Here is a 22,917-nt window from a genome sequence, read left to right as displayed (position 1 = left end):
TTGTGCGTTGTTTTGGCTGAACTGTGGGGACAGTTAGAATAGCTGGTGTTATGTGAAGTGAGAGGATGATTACTGTGACACACCAGGCATCTGTCCCAGAACACAGAACGGCTGCTTGATAAAACAAAACACTCTCTCAGTACGAGTTAAGTGAAGTGTTTACAACTGCATTCAAACTGAGAGAATGGTACTGAGAGAGTCATAAAGATAGAAAGTTAGCGAGAGAACAAGAGCGACAGGAAGAACAGGAGTCAGAGAGAGACAGAACAAAAGAGGAGTGACAAATAAAGAGACAGACGAGTACAGTGTTGTTTATCAGACCTCCTGCATCTCCTCCACCCCTACCTCCTTAACCACATACTGTACCTGTTGACTGTCAACAAACCAGGTAACCACTACTCCAGCCTGCCTTGCTGAGGCATAAGTACAGGCTGAGAGCTCTGCAGGTCAGGGCCTGTTGGCTCCAGCAACACACGTTCTAAGGGATGGGTGGAAGGACATGCAAACTGGAACCAAATGAGCTACTGAAGGGGGGGAGGGCTGTGCCTGCACATGCCTGGGGGGGAAATCCATAAACGGTTTCAATCTATCAATCAATGTCAAGGTAATCCAAACATGTGGCACCAACTTGGAACAGAATCAGCCCAAAACATGAGCACTCACAAACCGTTTGGGGTAGAAACTTTATTAACAAAACCAAGGCAAAGCACAACTTAAGCTCACTCCTACATGGCTACCAGGTGCTAAAAAGTGCCACGACAATAGATATATCCATTACAGTGAATATTAAAATACCAATACAATTGCCATTCAGTTAAACAATATATACCTCTATAAACCTTTGCAACATAAATAGCAGCTAAGTTAAACTCTGTTTAAATAGCCATATCATTAAACAGTCTGGGGCATGCTTCCAGTATTCTCTTGGGTCAGGGTGCCATCTAGTGGTCTCAGAAGACACTGCAGGTAAAGGGACAGCGGACCAATAGTACTGCCAGAGGGTCAGTTGGCGTTAGTGGAAACAGCAGTGCTGCTCCCTGCCGGCCAGGATGCTGATGCAGGGCTGCTGATGCAGGGTTGCTAGGCGACCACCCACTGCAGGATGCTGGTGTCCTTGCCTCCGGTGGAGATCAGGTGACTGTCGTCATGGAGAAAGGCAACGTTGGTCACGTGACTGCTGTGGCCCCCGTAGGCGTGGCTCGGGGCCTGAGGGAACCGAAAGAGGAAGTGACACAGACAAGAGGTTAGTGTTTTGTCCAATAACCGCACAAGGAACTCATATAAACCGTGTCACTGCTTAAAAAACTTGCAGTTGCAAATTATTAGACTACCTCTTAAGATCTTCTTTGGATTTTCACACAGTATGATAGTTGCCTTTCTTTATCGTTTTTGTTTGTTACACTTGTTTTGTGTTGTTTTATGGTTTATGCTACTCTGACTGTACAGCACTTTGGTCTAAAGTTGTTGTTTTTAAATGTGCTCTATAAAAAAACTCAACTTGACTTTTAAACGTGTGAAAAAAGGTGAAAGTGTTGTACAGATGTGTGCCATGCCTACCCGGGGCTGGGAACAAGGGTAGGAGAACAAATGCACTTTGCCAAAGTCATCGGCCGAGGCCAGCAGAGCGCCGTCATGTGACCTGCACACGGCATTCAGGTCCGTCCCATCAGCTCCGTCAGGCCACACCCCTGCAGACGGAGCAGAGATGGACAGATATAGTCAGACAGATGGATGGATAGACTAACATGCAGACAGACAATCAAACAGACAGGCAGATAGTCAAACAGTGTGGCAGACAGACAGACACACACACAGACGGAAAGACACACAGACAGTCAGAGCTCATACAGACAGCCATTCAACCCCCGCCTCTTGTGAGTCATTGTTTCCTGTTTGAGACAGGATATGAGCAATGACCGAAGACGTTGAAACCCAGAATGCAGGTGGAAGTGGCCCACTCCAGGTTCCTCACGGCGTCCATGCTGGTCACATGCTTCCCACTGGACGCCTCCCCTGCAGGAAGGAACCGTGACAGGAGCATCACCCCACCGTCGCCTAGCAACGGCTCACTCTGCTCAGTGATGCGATGGACGTACACTAACTGATGATTGTGTATGTCAGATGTAAACATCGGTTAAGACGAGGTGGGGTGATTGCTGCTATTTGTACATAGCTTTGGAAAGTCTGCTAAATGAATTAAATGTCAATCAAATGTCAATAATGTAAAAATGTATCATATTGTAAGTGATGACTGTCCCTCCCTCCCTCCCTCCCTCCCTCCCTTCGAAAGGACTCACAGAAGAGGATCTCATAGTCTCCTGAGTTGGTGACCAGGAACTGGCTGTCAGTGGACCAGTCCAGGTGGGTCACAAAGCTGGAGTGACCCTGGACACAGGAAACACCAGTCAGCTGACAGAGCTCAACACATCAACACTCAGAGAGGAGTGAGAGGAAGAGGAGGAGAAAGGAGGGATGAGAGAAAGAGGGGGAGAGGATAGAATGACGAGTGCCAAAAAGGAAAGGAAGAGAAGAGAGTGATGAGGTTAGCAAAGGGTAGAAGGAAGGAGGGATGACAGAGGGAGAGAACAGAAAAATGAGAGAAGGAGGTGTGTGAGATTCTTACAGTGCATTTTCCCACACGGCTGTACTTCCTGCCATTCTCCGTCACCGCGTAGATGTAAACAAAGTTGTCATGGGAACCTACAGCCAGGAAGTTACCATCTAAGGGCAAGAAAGGGAGGGGTCACAGATCACGTGAAAATGTACCGTACGTATTGCACATAAGGTAGCCAACAACCAATCACAACAGTGTAAACCATACTCAATGAGGTGATGACCTCATCAGGCAGCCATTTTGTGAGTTGTTTTTCCCATGAGAATGATGACTGATGGACCTTAATAAACTACTGTACCTGGAGAGTACTTGACGTTGGAAATGACCTCGTTGCCGTCAGTGTGCATAGAGACCAGGTCCCTGGTGTCAGTGTCCAGCACCAACCACCTTGAACACACGCACACACGCACGCACGCATGCACACGCACACACACACACACACACACACAAACACAGATTGATGCCATATTCATTACAGATATGACAACTACAATACCCAACACTACTGAAATACTCTCTGGACAGTGTTGGGATTTCCAACTATAAACAATAGGAACCAACCTTCCAGTCATGGTGCCCACGGCAACAACAGATCCACTGGGGTGGAACCCAACTGAGCGGCATGGATCCTGGAGGGACAGAGATACACGTTACACCTCTACACTGAAGACATACGATTTGTATTAGAGCTACTGTACTTTACAGTTTATTCATGATTACAGATTAAAGAGTTGTCTGAGTAGTGCATGAAAATCAGTGTTGCTAGTAACACAGATAAACAGCACTGTAGGGTATTAAATGCTGGGGTTGGTGTGAAAGAGGAAGTGCTTGCCCTCCAGATCCTTCTCACCTCGATGGCTTTAGACCAGAGTGGCTGATGGGAGTTGGTGTCCCAGAGATGCACCTGCTTGTCCTGTCCGCAGGTGACAAACTGCTCCATGGAGGGGTGCACATCCACTCCCCACAGCTCATCTGTGTGACCCTGGGGGGGGGGGGGGGAGGAGAGGTGGGTGTGTATGTGTGTGCATGTAGATATAAGATAACAAACCTACACCCTTGTCTACATCCATGAGATCCTACATTCTATAGTAACCACAGAGACTACAACACTGTGTCTGGACCACAGGGTTTAGGCCTGGCCCCCCCTACCTGTACGATGGGGTCAAGGGTGGAGGGGAAAGCAGCCTTCAGGATGGCGTTCTTAGTCGTTCCCACGAACAGCTCTCCCTGCTTCCCCTCCGTCAGTACGCGCACCGGCCCGAATGCCTCCCCCACCTGTCAAACAGGAAACGCATCATCGTCAACCAAGACAGCTTGACTTGTTGTCCTCGAATCCGACTGTGCTCCTGGGCTGGCGCTGACCTCCATCTCTGCCTGCTTGTGGTAGTCATGATCCCAGAGGACGATGCGTCTGTCCTTCCCTCCGCCCGACACCATCGTCCCGTCTTTCAGGACGCACACGGAGAAGACCCCGCCCTCGTGGGCCCCGCCCATAACCTGGCTGATGCGGTTGCCGCCTGTCAATCACACACACGGCCAATCGCGACGGGTTAGCGGACATCCAGATCAAATCGAAAAAATCGTGTCAATCGCAGATTAAGAGTCCAGTGACAGTGATTCAATGATGGATTGTGAAGTCAGCTCTTTTCTGATGTGTGGAGAATCCTGTAACGGCTGTCTGAACTCAAGTAAGGAAGTAAAAGGACAGGAACATGTACTGGAGCCTAACTGACAGGTTCATCAGAGGAATGTCTAATCAAATCAGATCCAAGTTAATCTGTATAGCCCTTTCTACAAGTAATGTCACAGAGGGCTTCACATACGCCCATAGAACTGCACCTAAACCAACCTTAACCCTCAAGGTTAACTACTAACTACTATGCCAGTAACATGTTAGCTGAGAGGGGTCACACACCTTTGGCCCAGACAAAGATATTACCACTGGAGTCTCCTGTGATGGCATCTCCGTTCTCAGCGAAGGCCACACACAGCACATACTTGGGCTTCTCATGTTTCTGGAAGCCATATAGGAATACATTGTTTTAACTTCATTCAGAATCAGAATTCGGTTTATTCGCCATGTATGTTATACAAACACGGAATTTACTGTGGCAGGGAGGTGCAAACAATAAACATATACGGATCTTAAATAAGTAAAGTACAAAAGTTTAACAATTTCTAAGAACTAATAATCTAAGAATAAAACAATTTAAATATAAAATATATATAAAAAGCACCTAACGACCGAGGCTGCCATCATCGGCGCCATCTTGCATCTATTCATTGGTCAGAATGTTGTTGTATTCAGTCAGAAACAGAGGGAGGTTCAGGCGGTTCCCTACCTCAAACAGGCCCTGCCTCTTGGTCAGAGTGCCGCCCTCCATGGTCCAGAAGTTGAGGTGGTTCTTCCCACAGGTGACAATCAGATTGGCGTCCATAGGATGGAAGGAGGCGCCCAGAACAGAGTCATTGGAGCACTGGAGGAGAGGAGAGGTGGGGAGGGGAGAGATGGGGAGGGGAGGTGGGGAAGGGAAGGGGAGAGATGGGGAGGGGAGGTGGGGAGAGGTGGGGAGGGGAGGGGTGAGGTGGGGAGTGGAGAGGTGGGGAGGGGAGAGATGGGGAGGTGGGGAGGGGAGAGGGGAGGGGAGAGAGGAAGAGAAGTAGAGGAGAGTTTTAACCGTGGAGCTTTCAGAGAATAAAGATATACCAAGTTCAGGTCTATCCCTCACGCTTTCCTTGTAACCAGATCCAGCCATTAAGCAAAGCTTATTCTCCATCATTAACCATAACAAACACAATGATCTGCTACCTTGACGTCGGCCAGCTGCTTCTCCTTCTGCCAGTTCCACACAGACAGGATGTGGTCGTTGGCATCGTCCACGGCACAGAGGTGAGCACCGCCGTTCTGAAGAGGGGGTGGGGGGGTGAGAGGGGGAGAGAGGTAAGAATAGGGGGGAAGGGTGTGGGGGAGGGTGGGGGCATGGCTTAATAAAAAAGTTGTATTAATAGTGAAAAACATTACAGAAGTGGTTCTGCCGAGGGGTTGTCCAGGGGTTGTTACAGACTTTAGCTCAGGGGGTTAACACAGTCCTGTCATGGTGATGAACTTACAGACTTGGAGAAGGCAACGCAAGTGACTGCCCGGTCAAACACGCCCATCCCGATGACATGCAGGGTGTTGAGACTGACCGAGTCCCACACACGCACATGGGGAGCCAACAGCTGCAGAGAGAGAGGGGAGAGATATGGAGAGAGAGATATATATGCAGAGAAATATATGGAGAGATATACGAAGAGAGAGATATATATGCAGAGAAATATATGGAGAGATATGGAGAGAGAGATATATATGCAGAGAAATATAATGGAGAGATATGGAGAGAGAGGGAGGGAGAGAGAATAGAGAGAGAGAGGGTGATAGAGTGCGTGAGAGAGGGAGAGAGAGAAAAGATGGAGAGAGAGGGAAATATGGAGAAATATGGAGAGAGACAGGAATATATGGAGAGAGAAAGATGGAAAGAGAGAGATTGACAAAGAGAGAAAGGTGTGGGTGTGCTTGTGTGGGAGGGGGGGGGGGGGCAGTTAGGGATGTAGAGAGGAGAGAAATACGGATGTAAAATGAACATCTAGGATCCCAAAAGTACCTTGCCATCTTTGGAGTTTCCTGCCACTTGTCCAGTTGCTATGGTGACCATATCAGGATGGACACTCAAGCTGTGGGAAGAGAGAAAGAGAGAGGGAGAGAGAGGGAGAGAGAGGGAGAGAGAGAGAAAAGGCAGAAAGAGAGAGAGGTCAGATGGTTGGTGAATCAGAGCATAATCAGTGTCTCCCACTGCCCTCTGGGAGATTCTTGTACACTTGGCAGAGGACTTGGTCTCGAGGGACTTCCTGTTCATTTCCTGGACTACAGGCCCTAAAAGGTCAGGTGGTTTAATCAGCTGTCCAAAGTAAACAATTTACGATGACTACTATTTTATACAAACAATATGTAGACCAGTAATTAATGATGTTCAGCAGACTCAATAGGAAGAAAAAAAAAGAATACATAAATAAAAATCTTCTGGACAGTCTGAACACAGCCAGTTGGAACACGCTCATGGTTCGTGTGACCAGAAGATAAGATGGTCAGGTCCTGGACCTGACTCAAACTGGCTGTCTGAGACTGAGAAGGTCTACATCCACTTCAGGAAGTGGACACAGCAATATAGGTCTAATAATCTACCCAGAAACAAGCTGTACTTCCTGGTGATAGGATGGTGAAAAGATCAGAGGACACACCCTGGGCTGACCTAAATTAAGGAGTGATGATACTATAAACTATTGAGCAAATTAATTGAGCTTGATCACCCATCATCTAATTGGGTGTGCTCAAGCCTTCGGCGAGAGCACAACCTTTGTTCTCTCACATATATATTATTATTTTTTTTATTTCTTTTTGCCCCCCTAAAACTCAGTCAATATTTGGCCTACATAGACAACGTAGGTGTCAAAAGTTTCGTCTTGGTAGCGATTGAGTTGCTTCTATTGGAATTTACGTTCCGTTGCATGGTTTAAGCGTAAGTTAAGTTTTTGTGGCGAAAAGTGAAGCTAACGGTGGCTAATTTGCTAGCCACAGTCACTGACGTTACTAACGTCACTGCGTCACTAACGTCACGAAAACACGCGTGACTACCTTTGCCAGAACATTCGTTTAGCATCTGTTAACTTGGGGGATAGCTAGGCTAACTATAGCTTTACTGCAAGGCAGCTGCAGAAACGCCACAAGAAAAGAGTCCAGGGTGATAACTATTTACTCATTTTACTTTGTGATATGACACACAATTGTGATGTGTAATGTACAATATAAGCTGATATTATTAAGGAAGTACATCTACTTTCGGAAACAGTAGTCTACTATTTCACTGAAGTATTAGCATCATGACATTAGCCTGTGTTGCCCGGGCAACACATACTACAGTGGTCTATGATGTAGCGTTATCTGTTTTCAATCGTTAAAATAAACATTCCTCACATATACATTTTCGTTGTAGGATTTATTATGACATTAGAAAACGATTTGTTGGTGAAATTACCATTACCTGTGGTTTCAAACCAGTGTAGCTCACTGCAACGCTGTAGCTTACGCGAGACACACTACAAAAACATCTAGCTACAGTACACAGCTGTTTAGGAAGTCAAACGGCGACAGAAAATGTTCGGCACTCCCCTTACTTAAATCAAAAGTCTATCTAACTACTAACCTGAACTTCATTGCCACAGCCTAAACGTTGTCAATCTGTTCATGAAAATAATTAATTTCAGCCTAAACCGTACAACGGAACGTTAAATCCAATTCAACCAACGCAATCGCTACCAAGACGAACACAGCAGTAGTCTAGTACTGTACCGTACTAGTAGTAGTACAATTTACCGGGGCAGCTTCTCCACACAGGGCTATATCGCATTTTGCGTTGTTACTGACCATGATCGCTACCAGTGAGCTTTTTATGAATGAGCAATTTTCCACTAAATAAATGTCAAGCTTATTTACGTTTTGGGGGGCATATTTTCAGTTAGCAGATGGTACCGTTTGAATCGCGATTCCATCTTCTACTGCCGGGTAACGTCGTAGAATAATCTTCAAAGGGGTTGTTTATTCATGAATGAATGCAATATGAGTAGGCTAAATGCCTGAAAATATCATGAAAAGAGAAAAACTTAAAATGACGTTTAAATCATAGAGATTAGGTCAATTTTTACACCGGTCTGCAATAATGTCACGAAAACACGCGTGACTACCTTTGGCAGAACATTAGTTTCGCATCTGTTAACTTGGGGGATAGCTAGGCTAACTATAGCTTTACTGCAAGGCAGCTGCAGAAACGCCACAAGAAAAGAGGCCAGGGTGATAACTATTTACTCATTTTACTTTGTGATATGACACACAATTGTGATGTGTAATGTACAATATAAGCTGATATTATTAAGGAAGTACATCTACTTTTGGAAACGGTAGTCTACTATTTCACTGAAGTATTAGCATCATGACATTAGCCTGTGTTGCCCGGGCAACACATACTACAGTGGTCTATGATGTATCTGTTTTCAATCGTTAAAATAAACATTCCTCACATATACATTTTCGTTATATGATTTATTCTGACATTAGTAAACGATTTTTTGGTGAAATTACCATTACCTGTGGTTTCAAACCAGTGTAGCTCACTGCAACGCTGTAGCCTACCCGAGACACTAGTGTGAGTAGCTAACAAAAACTCCTCAGCTGTTCAAGTCAAACGGTGACAGAACATGTTCGGCACTCCCCTTACTCAAAAGTCTTTCAATAGTTGAAACAATCTGACTACTAACCTGAACTTCATTGCCACAGCCTAAACTTTGTCAATCTGTTCATGAAAATAATTAATTTCAGCCTAAACCGTACAACGGAACGTTAAATCGAATTCAACCAACGCAATCGCTACCAAGACGAACACAGCAGTAGTCTAGTACTGTACTGTAGTAGTACAATTTATCGGGGCAGCTTCTCCACACAGGGCTATATCGCATTTTGCGTTGTTACTGACAATGATCGCTACCAGTGAGCTTTTTATGAATGAGCGATTTTCCACTAAATAAATGTCAAGCTTATTTACGTTTTTGGGGGCATATTTTCAGTTAGCAGATGGTACTGTTTGAATCGCGATTCTATCTTCTGCCGGTAAAGTCGTAGAATAATCTTCAAAGGGGGTTCTTTATTAATGAATGAATGCAATATGAGTAGGCTAAATGCCTGAAAATATCACGAGAAGGGACAACTTAAAAGGACGTTTAAGTCATAGAGATTAGGTCAATTTTTACACCGGTCTGCCAAATGTATTCGTTTTGATTCAGCCTGTCAGCTGCCTCTTGCAGGGGAAATGAGAAGACATCATATTTCATTCTACACTTCACTCGTATTTTGAGTTGTAAATGAGCAGCAAAAAAAGGATGCTTTTAAATCTATGTAATCTTTATAAATAATAAGTAGGCCCGATGCATTTTTATATAAAATATACAGACCCCTGTGCAACCGACGCAAGCAAGCACACCCTACAATTTCCCCAGAAATTGTATCCTCTCTAGTTTTCTTTGTCTCTCTCCATCTCTCCCTCCAATCGTCCCTCATTCCTCTCTCCCTCTATTCATCATACTCCATCTCCTTCTCTTCCCATTCATCCCTCTCCCTCCATCTCTCCCTGTCCCTCTTTCCCCTCCACCTCTCTCCCTCCCTATCCCTCCTTTCATCCCTCTCCCTCTGTTCTCATGTCCTAACTGTGTTTCAGGGACACTGCGCTGTTGCTCCATGGTGTTGAAGGGCACCACCACAACCCCTATTCGTCGCATTCCACAGAGCCCTCTCTCGCCCCATCCCTCCTCCCTCCCTCCCTCCTTTCTCCCTCCCTCCACCTCACCACTTCACGTCGTCGTCATGTCCGATGTAGTGCCTCTGCTGCTGCTCCTCCGTGTTGTACAGCACCACCACGGAGGCGTGGAAGTACACAATCTCCCCCGTGGGCAGCAGGTACAGGTTGGAGCGGCAGTCACGGCCCCGGTAGCCGTACCTGGAGCCCACGCGGTCAAGGAACACAACCGCAACTGCACGGACTGGACATGGGTCACAGGAGGGGCTAGGGGGTCTGTTTGTGTGTGTGCTAGTAGGTGTGTGGAGGTGGGTGTGCGTATGTATTTCTCTGGGAGTCAGGTGGCTGAGCGGTTAGAGAATCGAGCTAGTAATCAGAAGGTCGCTGGTTCGATTCCTGGCTGTGTCAAATGACGTTGTGTCCTTGGGCAAGGCACTTCACCCTACTTGCCTCGGGGGAATGTCCCTGTACTTAGTGTAAGTCGCTCTGGATAAGAGCGTCTGCTAAATGACTAAATGTAAATGTAAATGTATGTGTTTATAGGTGTCTGTAGGTAGAAGTGTGTGTGTGTGTGTGTGTGTATGTAGGAGGACATGTTGGTTTGTGTGTCTGTGTTGTTGTGTCTGTGTGTGTACAGTCATATACAGCAGATGTGTGTGTATGTGGTTAAACTGAGCATGTACAGACAGGCCGTCTGTCTCTCCAGAAGGATACACCCACTGAAGTTTGAGCTTGCGGTCAGGCAGCGCCCCCTTGTGGTCCAGGGTGTAAGTGTCCCTCAGCTGGTCGGGCATGTGCATGGTGACCGGCCGGCCTCTCAGGAACATCCGCACATAGCCGTCCTCTGGAGGGGCGAGGTCAAAGGTCAGCAGAGGTGGGGTTGCAGGTAAGACGAGGCAGGGTCAAATGTTAAAGGTCAGCAGAGGTGGGATTTAGAGTAAGTTCTGTCCATCCTTCCACCCCTCTATCCTTCCTTCACTCCCTCCAACCCCCCCCCCTCTCTCTCTCCCTCCCTCAACCCTTCTCTCTCTCCCTCCTTCCACCCACTATCCTTCCCTCTTTACCCTTCCCCCACTCTTTCTCTCTCTCCTCCTCCTAACCAACCACCCTACCTCCTCCCAGCCCTCCCCTCCCCCCTCCTAGCTCTCCCACAACATAAACATCTACTGAGGTAAGGGGCTCATTAAAATGAGTGTTGCCTGACTGCCTGGCTTGTTGTTAGTTACTGTGGAAGACCATAGCTCTGTGGGTTTTTTTGTTTCTGGGTTTTCATCATTACTGGGGAAGACTCCATTGAGACTAGGCTTGGTGGTCCGCAGTATTGTAACCTCATTACATGGTTGAAAGGATATTTTTGAAAGATAAAAGTAATGAGGTTTGGTCAGAGACAAGCATAGAGACACACGCACATACCAATAGTAAATGGCTGTTGGTTGACTTACCTGCATTGAGGGAGCATTCCTTAGACTTGCTAAGAGAGAGGGGCAGAAAGAGAGGAGAAGTGTTATGAACTGTTCCTCGCGGTGAGAAGGACCTCTAATGACATGCTGGTTGGCGTGTCGACCGCTCTCTGAAATTTCTGAGAAGCAGCAGGAGATACCGTCAGCCTATTCAATTATTAACTTCTTCAAACTCGGCGCCTTGACCAGTGAGTGCATTAAGAAGTGCGTCTGAAAGACTTCAGAAATGTGAAGCTTCATTCGTCAGCATTTCGTGATTGCGTGCACGCACGCACGTACGTGCGTGCAGGCAAACACACACACTCGCACAGACCTACACACACACAGAGTCAAACCAAGATCATTCCCGGAAGGCATCATCATACAGGTATATCTGGTTATATACACATCAAATCTTGTTAGAAAGGATTAGAAGGGGGTGAAATGGGAACGAGAGAGAAAGAGAGAGAGGGTGATCTGGGAAATAAAAAAAGAGAAAGGGAGAGTGAAAGACAGATTTACAAAGAAAGACAGAGAGAGGGAGAGAGAAGAGAGATTGACACAATGGGTGCAGTCGATAGTAACTTCCACAAGCATCAGTTGAAAACCAGTTTGCTGATTCCTGACTCAGCTCACTGCCAATCAGATGCTGTCAGGAAACTGACAGCCCCACCCCGCAGACAGTTAGATTATTGCCATGGCTACAGAAAGAAGAGAAGTGGCATGGTGATATTGACCGATCTCTATCTGCTCATTCAATAAAACTTTCCATCCCAACCTGCATCACCACAACCCCCCTTTCTCTCTTTCTAGCCATCCCTTCTTTCCTTCACACCTCCATCCCAAATTGCCTATAACACATCCGACCATATAGACAGGAGACATAAAGTGGAAACAGGTTCTGTGTGTGGTAAGTAAGGAGCTGCTTAAGACTAACATCAATAACTGGTTTAATCTCCTCAATATCCGATTGCATCTGATTCAACCAGACTGCTAATGAGCCTGAGAAATGAGAGTGTATGAACATGACTGGATGGTTACACGTTCTGGCTCAACCAGCACCCAGCCGTGGGTGTTCAGGGACCGTGTTTCAGTTTGTTGTGTGTTGTTGTCCAACCATCTGCCTGTCAAGTAATTACTGCTGTCTCCTAACACAGCAGACAGGGGACAAGGGGGGGATAAAGACAGATAAGGGAAGAGAGAGAGAGAGAGAGAGAGAGAGAGAGAGAGAGAGAGAGGAGTGGGCATGCTGAACAGAATCCCTAATGAGACAGTACTTGCTTCTGGTGTGCAGTCAGTCCTGTCAAAAACAATCACGTCGACAGCTGCTGCCGATAAAGTTTCTGATTTTGACTCATAGATTCTGCTGGAGTGTGGGAGGCCAACCACAGGGGGATGCGGAGCCTGTACGTGTGTGTGAGCGTGTGTGTGTTAAAGGGACCAGCTAACAGGCCTTCCTTGTCTTTCAATAGAGAGTAGGAGGTTCAGCTCTGACCAATAGGAGACCCGAGCCAGCCCAGGGCCACTAATTGAAGCTATGCATGATGGGAGCTGGCAACAGGAAGTGTGTGTGGGGAGGGATTAAGAAGCCTCTGAATCCAAAGACTGTTTACTGGCATCTCATATTATCCAAACACAGAAACCTCAGTTCCCTCTACTCTATTCCTTCCTGTTCTAATCTGTCTACCCCTGCTCCAACTCTATACGTCATTTACGGTGCTCTACTTTATTCTATTGTGGTCTGAAATGCCATCTGGAATTATTTTTCCAGTGACTGTCAAGCCCAGTCTATCAGTGGGAAACAGAGCGAGCCCTAATGGGTCTGGTAGAGAGAGGGAGGGTCGGGACCTGGAAGCTGTGTGTTGCGGCGTGAGAGTTTCTCTGTGGGCTGAGTGGGCACATTAGGGTTCATACAGAGCTGTTCCACTGCATATGCAGTGAGTCATAACTCATAACTCTCTGTCTGTCCATCCCTTCACACTGTGCACGGCCACTACTGAAGACCATTAGGACACCCTCCAAACAGAAGGAACGAGAGGTAGAGAGAGATGGAGAAAGACAGAGAGATGCAGACGTTAGTGAAGGAAAAAGGAGACAGCGAGAAGGAGAGGATAGAGAGAGAGGATGAAGAGAGAGAGAGGATGGAAAGAGAGGTTGGAGAGATAGAGAGAGTAGAGAAGGTAGGGAGGACAAAGGGACAGATAGACAGAGACAGGGAAGAGTGATAGAGAGGATCAAGTGATAAGTGGATAGAGAGATAGATAGGATAGAGTGATAGAGGGGACAGATAGATAGACAAGGGAGGGCTAAAGTTAAGATCAGATCAAGGATAAGGAGGTGAAGGTGTTTAAACAGGATACAACACTGTCTTTCCTTGTGAACGATTTGCATGCCACCCAATCTCCCTCATTCAAATCCATGCAACTTATTCCCCCCCCTTCCCATCCTCCTCTTCCTCCGTAAGCATTCCCAAAACTTCACCTCAGTTCCAGCAGGCAATTTCAGTCAATATGTTCAATGAGTTGAGCAAACACTGTCAATCAATAGCGATTCTGCAGAGCCAGATGAACCAGTAATCCTCACAGTTCAAAGCTCTGCTCGAAACATTGTTCCTCTCCTCCCCCTAACAGGAAACAGTGGTGTCTCTCTGTGGCTCAGGCGACCAAACCCACATGGTAGACTGTGGTCTAAAAGACTTGCTGCTGCCTCAAACAACCTGTTCTGTAATGATCTCCCCCTGCCTGAGTCTGTACAGTTTTGAAAGCTCCGTTATCTTATGCAATTATTCCAACTTCACTCAGATAACACCATCTCAATTGGAGTGTATCAAAGAGTATCAAAAGTATGTGTTGCATGTGGAGAATTATGTTCCTGTGGGTGTGTTTTGTGTGTGTGTGTGCATGGTGTGTGTATCGGCTGTCCTCAGTTGGTCTCTACCCCATTCTCTCTCCAGCCACTCCCAAAATACCAACAGCAGAGGACGGTTTGACTCTCTTCTCAATGTTAGCGTGACTAAATAACGGTGTGTACAAAGTTAAAAGAAGTTCCTGCTTCCCTTCATCAGAAAACCCACAGAACAGGGTAAACAAACGAACCTAAAACAGATAGTGCCTGCTCTACTCTGATGCAAAATAAGTTAGATTAGAACACCAAACTGTAAACATGTCAGTTGAAAACATCTTTTTACCTGGGGGATCTCTTCATGATGATGCGTTTTCCGTTATGTAACAGCTTGTATTTGACAAAAAGGTATTCACAGCTAACCCAGTCGGACAACTCCTGAACTACAAAGCTTTCCCCCTGCCTTCCTTGTTGACTCAGCCAACTTTAGTAGGGGAGGGGCCTAAGGACTTTGTCCACCAATGAGAACCCATTTCCTGATTCTCGACTCAATGACCACCCCCCCTAGTGGAGGGGAACTTGACACCTCAGCAGAATGAGGAGTGAGCTGAGAGGGTGTAGCAGAGAGGGGGGCAGAGGAGGGAGAGAGGGAGGGAGGGAGGGAGGGAGGGAGGGAGGGAGGGAGGGAGGGAGGGAGGGAGGGAGGGAGGGAGGGAGGGAGGGAGGGAGGGAGGGAGGGAGGGAGGGAGGGAGGGAGGGAGGGAGGGATAAATAGAGAGAAGGAAAAAGAAAGATTGAGTGAGAAAGAAAGAAAGAAAGACAGTTAAGAGAGATAGAGAAAGAAGAAAGAAAGAAAAGCAGATAGAACAGAGCGTGCAAGGTACATTTACCATCCGTTTTATTGGCACCTCCTTAAAACAAACAATATCACAATGTTATCTCAGAGGCTCCTGACCAGGTGTGGGGCTTTTACTGTCTCTACCAAACAAACATGGACGCTGAGTATTTGACAGTAAAATAGGGATTGGCCCCATATTAAATCAACAACAGCCTACACCACTGAGCATATAACTCATGGCATAGGGGAAGAAGAGTGACTGCAATCTGGTTATATTTAGTAGACCACAGACTGTATATGACAGGTGCATTACTGCAGAACCTGAGGGAGGAGGAAGAGGAGAAGGGAGAGGAGGAGGAGGAGGAGGAGGAGAAGGAGGAGGAGGAGGAGAGAAGGATTCTGACCCCTTGTCAGAACTATGCCCTTCTGATCCTAGATCTTCTGCTGTGCTGTGCACGATGTGTGGTTTTGGATAAAAGCGTCTGCTAAATGAACAAAATGTAGGAAATGTGAGGAGGATGTGAAGGCGGACGAGGAAGACATGGGCTGTCGGGGCACATGCTGTTTATCGACAAAGCTTTCATACACAAACACACGCACGCACACACTGAATTATTAATGTCCATTCTATGTATGTTCACAGTCTACCATAGAAATATATAGTGTTACACTGCAGTAGCGGTGACAGTATCAGTAACATATGCACGCACACACACATGATCCTTTTTCACAATGACCTCAACAGTCAGAAGACCACAGCGTCCTGTCTGGTGCACAGATAGCCTGAGGGCCAGGAGGAGACCTCATAGCAGCACAGTAACACACACACACGCACATGAACACACAAACACACCAACTGGCCCTGGTTTAGAGTCTGGACTACCAAGCAGACAGGATGGCATTTATAGCTGAGGGTTCAGGGGACAGGCTGCAGGACCTGTAGACTGCCTGTCTGTCAGTACTGAGGTAGTTCTACCTACCTACCTACCTACCTGTCTGTCTGTCTGTCAGTACTGAGGTAGTTCTACCTACCTACCTACCTACCTACCTGTCTGCCTGTCTGTCTGTCAGTCAGTACTGAGGTAGTTCTACCTACCTACCTACCTACCTACCTACCTACCTACCTACCTACCTACCTACCTACCTGTCTGTCTGTCTGCCTGCCTGTCTGTCAGTACTGAGGTAGTTCTACCTACCTGTCTGTCTGTCTGTCTGTCTGTCTGTCTGTCTGCCTGTCTGTCTGTCAGTACTGAGGTAGTTCTACCTGCCTGTCTGTCTGTCAGTACTGAGGTAGTTATACCTGCCTGCATGCCTGTCTGTACTGAGGTACTTCTACCTGCCTGTCTGCCTGTCTGTCTGTCTGTCTGTCTGTCTGTACTGAGGAAGTTATGTCTGTCTGGTACCTGCTATCTCCCTGGGGGGAATCTGGGGGGTATCTATGGGTATTTAGGGGATATCAATGGGTATCTGGGGGGTATCTATGGGTATCTGGGGGGTATTTATGGGTATCTGGGGGGTATCTGGGATATCTGGAGGGCAGGGGTACCTGCTCTTGCCACAGGTGGAGGAGCTGGAGGAGGTGGTTCTGCTCCTGGAGTCTGTCTCTCTCTTCACCATCGTCAGACGCTCTGTAGACATGCTTTTCCTGGGGAGAGGAAATCAAACAACGACATTTCTCCTTGAATATGTATCCAAACACTTTTCACCTCCATTTAGAAGCGCAAGCGATTTATTTTGATGTGTATCCAGGCACTTTATACCTCAGTTTATAAGCTATTACGATTTACACACCTGGCTAACTGTATTTCATTGGCTCCTTCATCGACAATTGAGTCTAATGAACGATGTTGCGCGACACACTGTCACCCTCTGTCTGACTGGGTGTGGTATTGCAACAAAGATATTGGCGGTGAACAGTGAAGGCTTTTTCTCAGTCATATCCTCCTGAGATGCCGTAATGAATTGATGTCCACTAGCGGACCTTGCTCATGGGCTCTATATATACTACAACCAATAATAAAACTATGTTGTGTCAATTGTATTCCTTAAAATGTGTTTATATTAAAAATGAAATGTATACAAAATATGTGTTCCCTGGTTTCAGGAGGATATCGCTGTGCCTGGTAGCTGATGTGTGATGACTTTCATCTCACCTCTTGATGGACAGCAGCACTTCCTTCTTGGGGGAGGAGGGGGAGGAGGGGTAGCGTTTCTGCGGCATGTAGCCGTTACTCAGGGGCTTGGAGGGTAGAGCCTGCAGGAGCTGACGGACTGGAGAGGGGAGGAGGGGAGAGGGGGAGAGGGGGAGAGAGAGACAGAGAGAGAGAGAGAGAGAGAGAGAGAGAGAGAGAGAGAGAGAGAGAGAGAGAGAGACTATAGTTAGCATCTACAGTATGTTCTCATATGCTAAACGGACTGCAGTTAACCCAAGAGGAAAAAGAGTATACTTAAATTTAATTTAAACATTAAATGAGAGTTTAATACATTGACACTGATACTGTATCTTTTCTCTTCGATTTATATATTAACATTGACAACTTTAATACTATAATAACTTTGTTAGTATACTTTAAGTACGATCTTTTTCTCGCTTGGGTGTCTGGGAGTACGTGTTGACCTCTGACCCTTAGTAGGCGGGGCGGGCGTGGGGGGCCTGTGGGGGCCTGCGGAGGCCGGGGCCCGGTCCTCACAGAGGCCCAGCCTGCGCAGGGCGTCGGCCAGGGCGGACTTCAGCAGCTGGATCTCATCCTCCTGCAGCATCAGCCTCTGCTCCATGTGGGACACGCGGTCCTCAAGCTCCATCCCACTGGCCGCCGACGCCGTCTCATCTGGGGGATGAAGGGGCGGGAATGGGGGTGGGGTGGAGGGGAAGAGAAGGGTGGAGGGGTGGGAAGGATGGGGGAGAGAAGGGCGGGAGGAGAAGGTCAAGATGATGAGAATGATGCAGAGGGGGAGAGAGGAAGAGAGAGGAGGAATGGAGCGTATGAGACACAGATACAGAGAGATGGGGGGAAGAGGAGAGGGGGAATGAGGATGAGGAGGGGAGTGTGAGCAAATGAGATGGGCAGAGGGGTGGGACAAAGAGAGAAGGAAGGACACAGTCAATACAAGATTATGCAGAGATGCAGAGAGAGAGAGAGAGAGAGAGAGAGAGAGAGAGAGAAAGAAAGAAAGAAAGAAAGAAAGAGAGAGAAACAGAAGGATGGACAGTGAGGGGAAGATGGGAGGGAGAGAGGGTGAGCAAATGATGATGTGAAAGAGAGAGAAAAGGGAGGGAAAGTGAGTAGAAGAGATAGAGAGAGATAAAACACAAAAGACAGAAATAGAAAGTGAGGCTGAAGCCCAGCGATGGACAACAGCCATACAGTGGTGGAGTAACAGAGGTGTCCTGTTCTCTGCAGACAGATGGTGTCTGGTTCCTGTCCAGTCAACAGTCTCCACCCAGTTCTGCTCAGTGTGTTTATGGCATCCCTGCAGTCTCTGAATCTGTAACCTCCTGCAAGTGGACCTTACCCTGTTTGAGAAGGCTTTGTCTAAACCCTAACTGACCCAAACCGCAACAGCAACAGAATAGGTAGGTAGGAACTGTATTAATCCCAAGGGGAAATTGAGGTAGTGACCTCATTGCTTTGTCCAGTTAATGGCTGTACGTCCCAAATCCACTGGCAAACTAGCCAGCATCCAAAATGAGTCTGGAATGTTTATATTAGTGGTCAGTGAAAATAACATCTGAAAAATATGTTTTCCCATCAGTCATCGATCAAATTGTCCTATTAAAGCATGTTTACCTGGTTGAGTGAAAATAGACAGTGTTTCAACAGCTCAGCTCCATAGTGACAGTAAAAAATGTTATCACGTTTACGAGTCAAATGAGTTCCTCTGGATGCAAACTATTGAGCAGATGGAAGCTACAGATCATGTGATCAGAACACTTGTGCGCTTCTGTGACACACACACATACACACACACACACACGCAGGAAGCAAAGGGGTTAAACAATTACTCTGTGTTTTCATCTTGTTCACAATCCAACAAATGTAATAAAGCTGCAAATCCCAGTCTCATTAGGAGGGTGTGGAAAGGAGATTACAGGCTTTTATAGGAACGGAAATGGCCTTTTTAGTTTTTCATCAGGAACATTACACAACACGAGTTATCTCCCTGAGATTGAAAATCATTCAGGAGCGCTCATGATATGGGTCGTAATCCCCCTCCCTGCATCAGGGCAGCAGCCTCCTGGATAAATGACCACATCGCTGAGCTGATCTGATCCAGAGATGCAAATCCCTCCCTGCTGTGGAGCTGTATTACTGTGCCTCTGTACGTGCTGGAGGAAACACTGACCACATCACCAGTACCTCCTCTCCTACACCACTCCGTATCTCTTCTCCTCCACTCCTCTTCTCCTCCACTCCTCTTCTCCTCCACTCCTCTTCTCCTCCCCTCCCCAGTATAAATCCCTCCGTATCCAGCTCAGGTCTGGATCAGCCCAGAGCTCATCTGCCCTGCGCTTCACCACAGGTCTGTTTCATAACTCATCCACATCAGCAGCCATTCATTACTGGAGCAGCCCCCCCCCCCTTCTTAACACTCTCTCCGGCTGTCTGGCTCTCTCTCTCTCTCTCTCTCTCTCTCTCTCACACACACTCATACTTACCTGAAAGTAAGCACACACACACCCACGTACACAGACGGCAGATAAGCTATGCACACTCGTGGCTCTCTCAGGAGCGAGACAGCCAGAGCCACGTCGGGATAGCTGCGGGCAGGTGGAAGACAAACTCATCACAACTCTAATGGTTGATCACAACAAGGAGGGGGGTGGGAGGAGGGGAGAGGAGGGGGGGTGGGAGGAGGAGAGGAGGAAGGGAGGGAGGGAGGGAGGAGGAGAGGGGGGTTAGCTATGCCGTGATGTGGCAGGAGGGAGGGATGAGCGGAGGGGCGAAGCGAGAGGACGATGGAGGTCATGGAGAAAGCAAAGCCTGCTGAAATATTCATGGAGCTGAGTGCTCTGCTAGACTCCTACCTGCCATGTCTGTTTCTGCACCGTCACTCAACCAGTCAGCCAGCCAGATCAGTCAACCAGCCAGATCAGTCAGATCAGTCAGACAACCAGTCCGCTCTCCTGCAGTTCTCCAGGGTCTCTCAGGGTGCCAGAGTTGGGCAGGGCTGGGCTAGACTCCCTCCTCTCTCTCTCTTTCTCTCTCTCTCTCTCTCTCTCTCTCTCTCTTTGCAGCCTCTGACTGGCTCTGCCATTGTCCCAGGACCCTCCTCCATCCCTCCCTCCCTCCTCCTTCCCTCGCTACCCCCCTCCCCTTCCTGCCAGACCCCTCCCTCCGACCTTCTCTTCCCCCTGTTCTCTCCTCCCCATCCTCTCATCCACTCTAATCTACTAAGTCTGAACAGCTCGCTATGGGACAGGCAGTCAGTGGTAACTTGGAGCCCCTCCCAAAACCACCCTTCCTGCCGTCACCCCCCCCCCTCTCTTCCCCCCCTGCTCACAATCTGCAGCTGTTGTGGGCTGCAGACGGGACAGGCTGCAGACTGTGGAGGCAGCAGGAGAGGCTGGGAGGCTGAGGGAGGGAAGGAAAGAGAGAGTGAGAGGGGGAGGGAGGGAGGCTTGTTGAGAGAGAGGCTGGGAGAGAGGGAGAGAGGGAGCGGGGTGGTGGGCCTGGCTCGGGTCCAGAGGCACACACTCTGCAACAGCAGCAGCAGTAAACAGGCACGACCAGGAAGTGCTAGCTGCAGAGGCCGGGATCAGAGTCCCTCTCCATCACTGACACACACACACACACACAAACGCACACAATCGCACACACATGCACATAATCACTCACACACAAGCACACACTGTAGAATGTAAGTAGCATACACCCACACAGGAAAAACTAAAGAACAAACACAAACCCAGTCATTCAGTGACAGGATGCATAGGCACTACCACAACTACCAGGAAGTGACACAATAAAAAACTGGTATCAAAGTCCATCACAATCACATGCACACACACACATACTCATGCAGATATATAGCAGAAGGCACAAACATACAAACACACTCATCCAGAACAGTACTTCTACACATTTATGCAAGCATACACACAGACACAGCCACAAACGCACAAACACACACACAAAGAGCCGGCGAGGCCTATAACTCTGTATAAGGCTGACAGCAGTCTGCACAGCAGCAATGTGAACCAGTCCTGTACAGGGAGAGTGAGACAGCTCTCCCCTCCTCCAGCCTGCCAGGATTGGATGTCAGGCGGGGGGCCAGGTGAGCTGAGCGACAGGGGAGCTGGAGGTGTCACTTGCAAGAGAACATGTGTGATTCAGACCAGACCGACACCACATGCATCCTGGCCGTCAAACAGATGGTCACTGCCTTGGTCACTGTCTGGACCTGCTTCTATAGGTTGTCAAGGACAGATCTGTTGTGTGTACTGTCTGACTGACAGACAGACTGATTCACTGGCTGACACACAAACCGACAAACATCCTGACAGACTGAAAGACCGACAGATATCACACCAACAACCACCACCATAAAAACAACAGAGGGAGTGTAGGACAAGCAACTTCTTGTTTGGTCATCGGACCGGGCAGAGAGGAGCGAGACATGGGTGGCATTTCCAGCCCCCTTGCGCACCCCCCTACCCCCAGACTCTGAGGGCCAGACCACCCCACCTCCACCACCACCACTCCCCAAACCCCCACTGTCCTTCCACCTGCCAGTCAATATGGAGGAACTAGATTCCAGTCTGGTGTAGTCTAGGACGCAATAGCATCTACCAGATTCATGCACTGCTGAATGATGCTGATCAGAAGATACATCTAATCATGTATGACCTTTGATGTTCATAACGTTTTGTCCTCCACGATTGGTTGCACAAATAGCCATCTTCTTAAATAACAGATCTGATGCTGAAAAGTAATATCTTGATATGTAAATGTGTGTGATACAATGACACAATAGCATTTGAATACTAGGCTACACTAGGAAAGTGTCACTATCCAAAGTAGGAATGCGGTCAGGCCAATGTTTCATCGTATACCAGCTCCACAGGTTGTACAGCACAGTAAACGATTCAGCTAGTTACAGTAGCTCATTTGGTTACATGGTATTATGGTCTGTTCTGCAAATGTAGGCTAAGATGAACGTTCTCTACCCGAATAATTGTATCTCGAGCCCAATCGACACAGGTGGAAGTCTGGTCGTCTACACATAGCACATGAATTTGCCATAAAATCACCTATCACAGATAACAGCATCTGACAGTATAATATTTCGATTTGTACCCAAATATGTAGGCTATGCGGTGCGCCAAGGTTCATCTCGGCTCAAACGGAGTGTCGTGTCACAGGTGAGGTTACTTACCGTTGCAGTACTGAAGCAAGAGAGACGTGCTATCGTACAGGCTCCCGCAGGAGGCGATTCTCTCCGACATCTCTCTGTCTTGGGATGCAAACGTTCTTTCTTTTCCTCCTTTCTTCTTGCGACCTACCTCGCACCTCGCTCTCCCTTCACCGCTCCACATTCAGACAACCAACGACCACAACAACACCTTTCTCTTTCTGCCGCTTCTCTTTACACCGGTGACCGTCTGCTCTCTGCTTTCTGTTACTATAGCAACAGCCTCTCTTCGTAGCCAACCATTGGGAACCGTAAAAGGGGCTGGGTTAATGGATTTACACAATTAGATTGAAATATTGATTGAATGTACCATTGTTTATCGCTCCGTGGGTGTCAGTTTAACAAAGTTACTTTCTTCAAACTTGGCTATGGTCCCACATGTTCTTACTGGAA

General features: G+C 47.6%; 1 protein-coding gene across 3 annotated transcripts; it reads right to left on the bottom strand.

Annotated features, from left to right (window-relative positions):
• Positions 1-669: 669 nt before the first annotated feature.
• Positions 670-22,643, bottom strand: eml2 (EMAP like 2). 3 transcript variants are annotated; one of them, XM_067246353.1, is made up of 22 exons: positions 22,489-22,643; positions 17,736-17,939; positions 17,265-17,382; positions 16,658-16,756; positions 11,436-11,464; positions 10,708-10,837; positions 10,045-10,194; positions 6,259-6,328; positions 5,726-5,836; positions 5,424-5,519; positions 4,957-5,091; positions 4,530-4,629; positions 3,977-4,131; positions 3,764-3,889; positions 3,465-3,596; positions 3,176-3,243; positions 2,913-3,001; positions 2,624-2,721; positions 2,298-2,385; positions 1,918-2,013; positions 1,558-1,688; positions 670-1,206 (listed from the first exon to the last, which is right to left on the bottom strand). In XM_067246353.1, the coding sequence occupies exons 1-22, from the start codon at positions 22,556-22,558 to the stop codon at positions 1,081-1,083; spliced, it is 2,421 nt and encodes an 806-aa protein (XP_067102454.1). In that variant the 5' UTR covers positions 22,559-22,643; the 3' UTR covers positions 670-1,080. The 3 variants fall into 3 exon arrangements, with proteins under 3 accessions (XP_067102454.1, XP_067102455.1, XP_067102456.1); XM_067246354.1 differs by lacking the exon at positions 22,489-22,643 and adding an exon at positions 20,138-20,257; XM_067246355.1 differs by lacking the exons at positions 16,658-16,756; positions 17,265-17,382; positions 17,736-17,939; positions 22,489-22,643 and adding an exon at positions 14,620-14,740.
• Between the last annotated feature and the right edge of the window lie 274 nt (positions 22,644-22,917).

This window comes from Osmerus mordax, chromosome 11, assembly GCF_038355195.1.
Source record: "Osmerus mordax isolate fOsmMor3 chromosome 11, fOsmMor3.pri, whole genome shotgun sequence".
Taxonomy (NCBI): domain Eukaryota; kingdom Metazoa; phylum Chordata; class Actinopteri; order Osmeriformes; family Osmeridae; genus Osmerus; species Osmerus mordax.
Note: the sequence above shows the minus strand (reverse complement) of the source record. Positions and strands in the feature narration are given on the sequence as shown.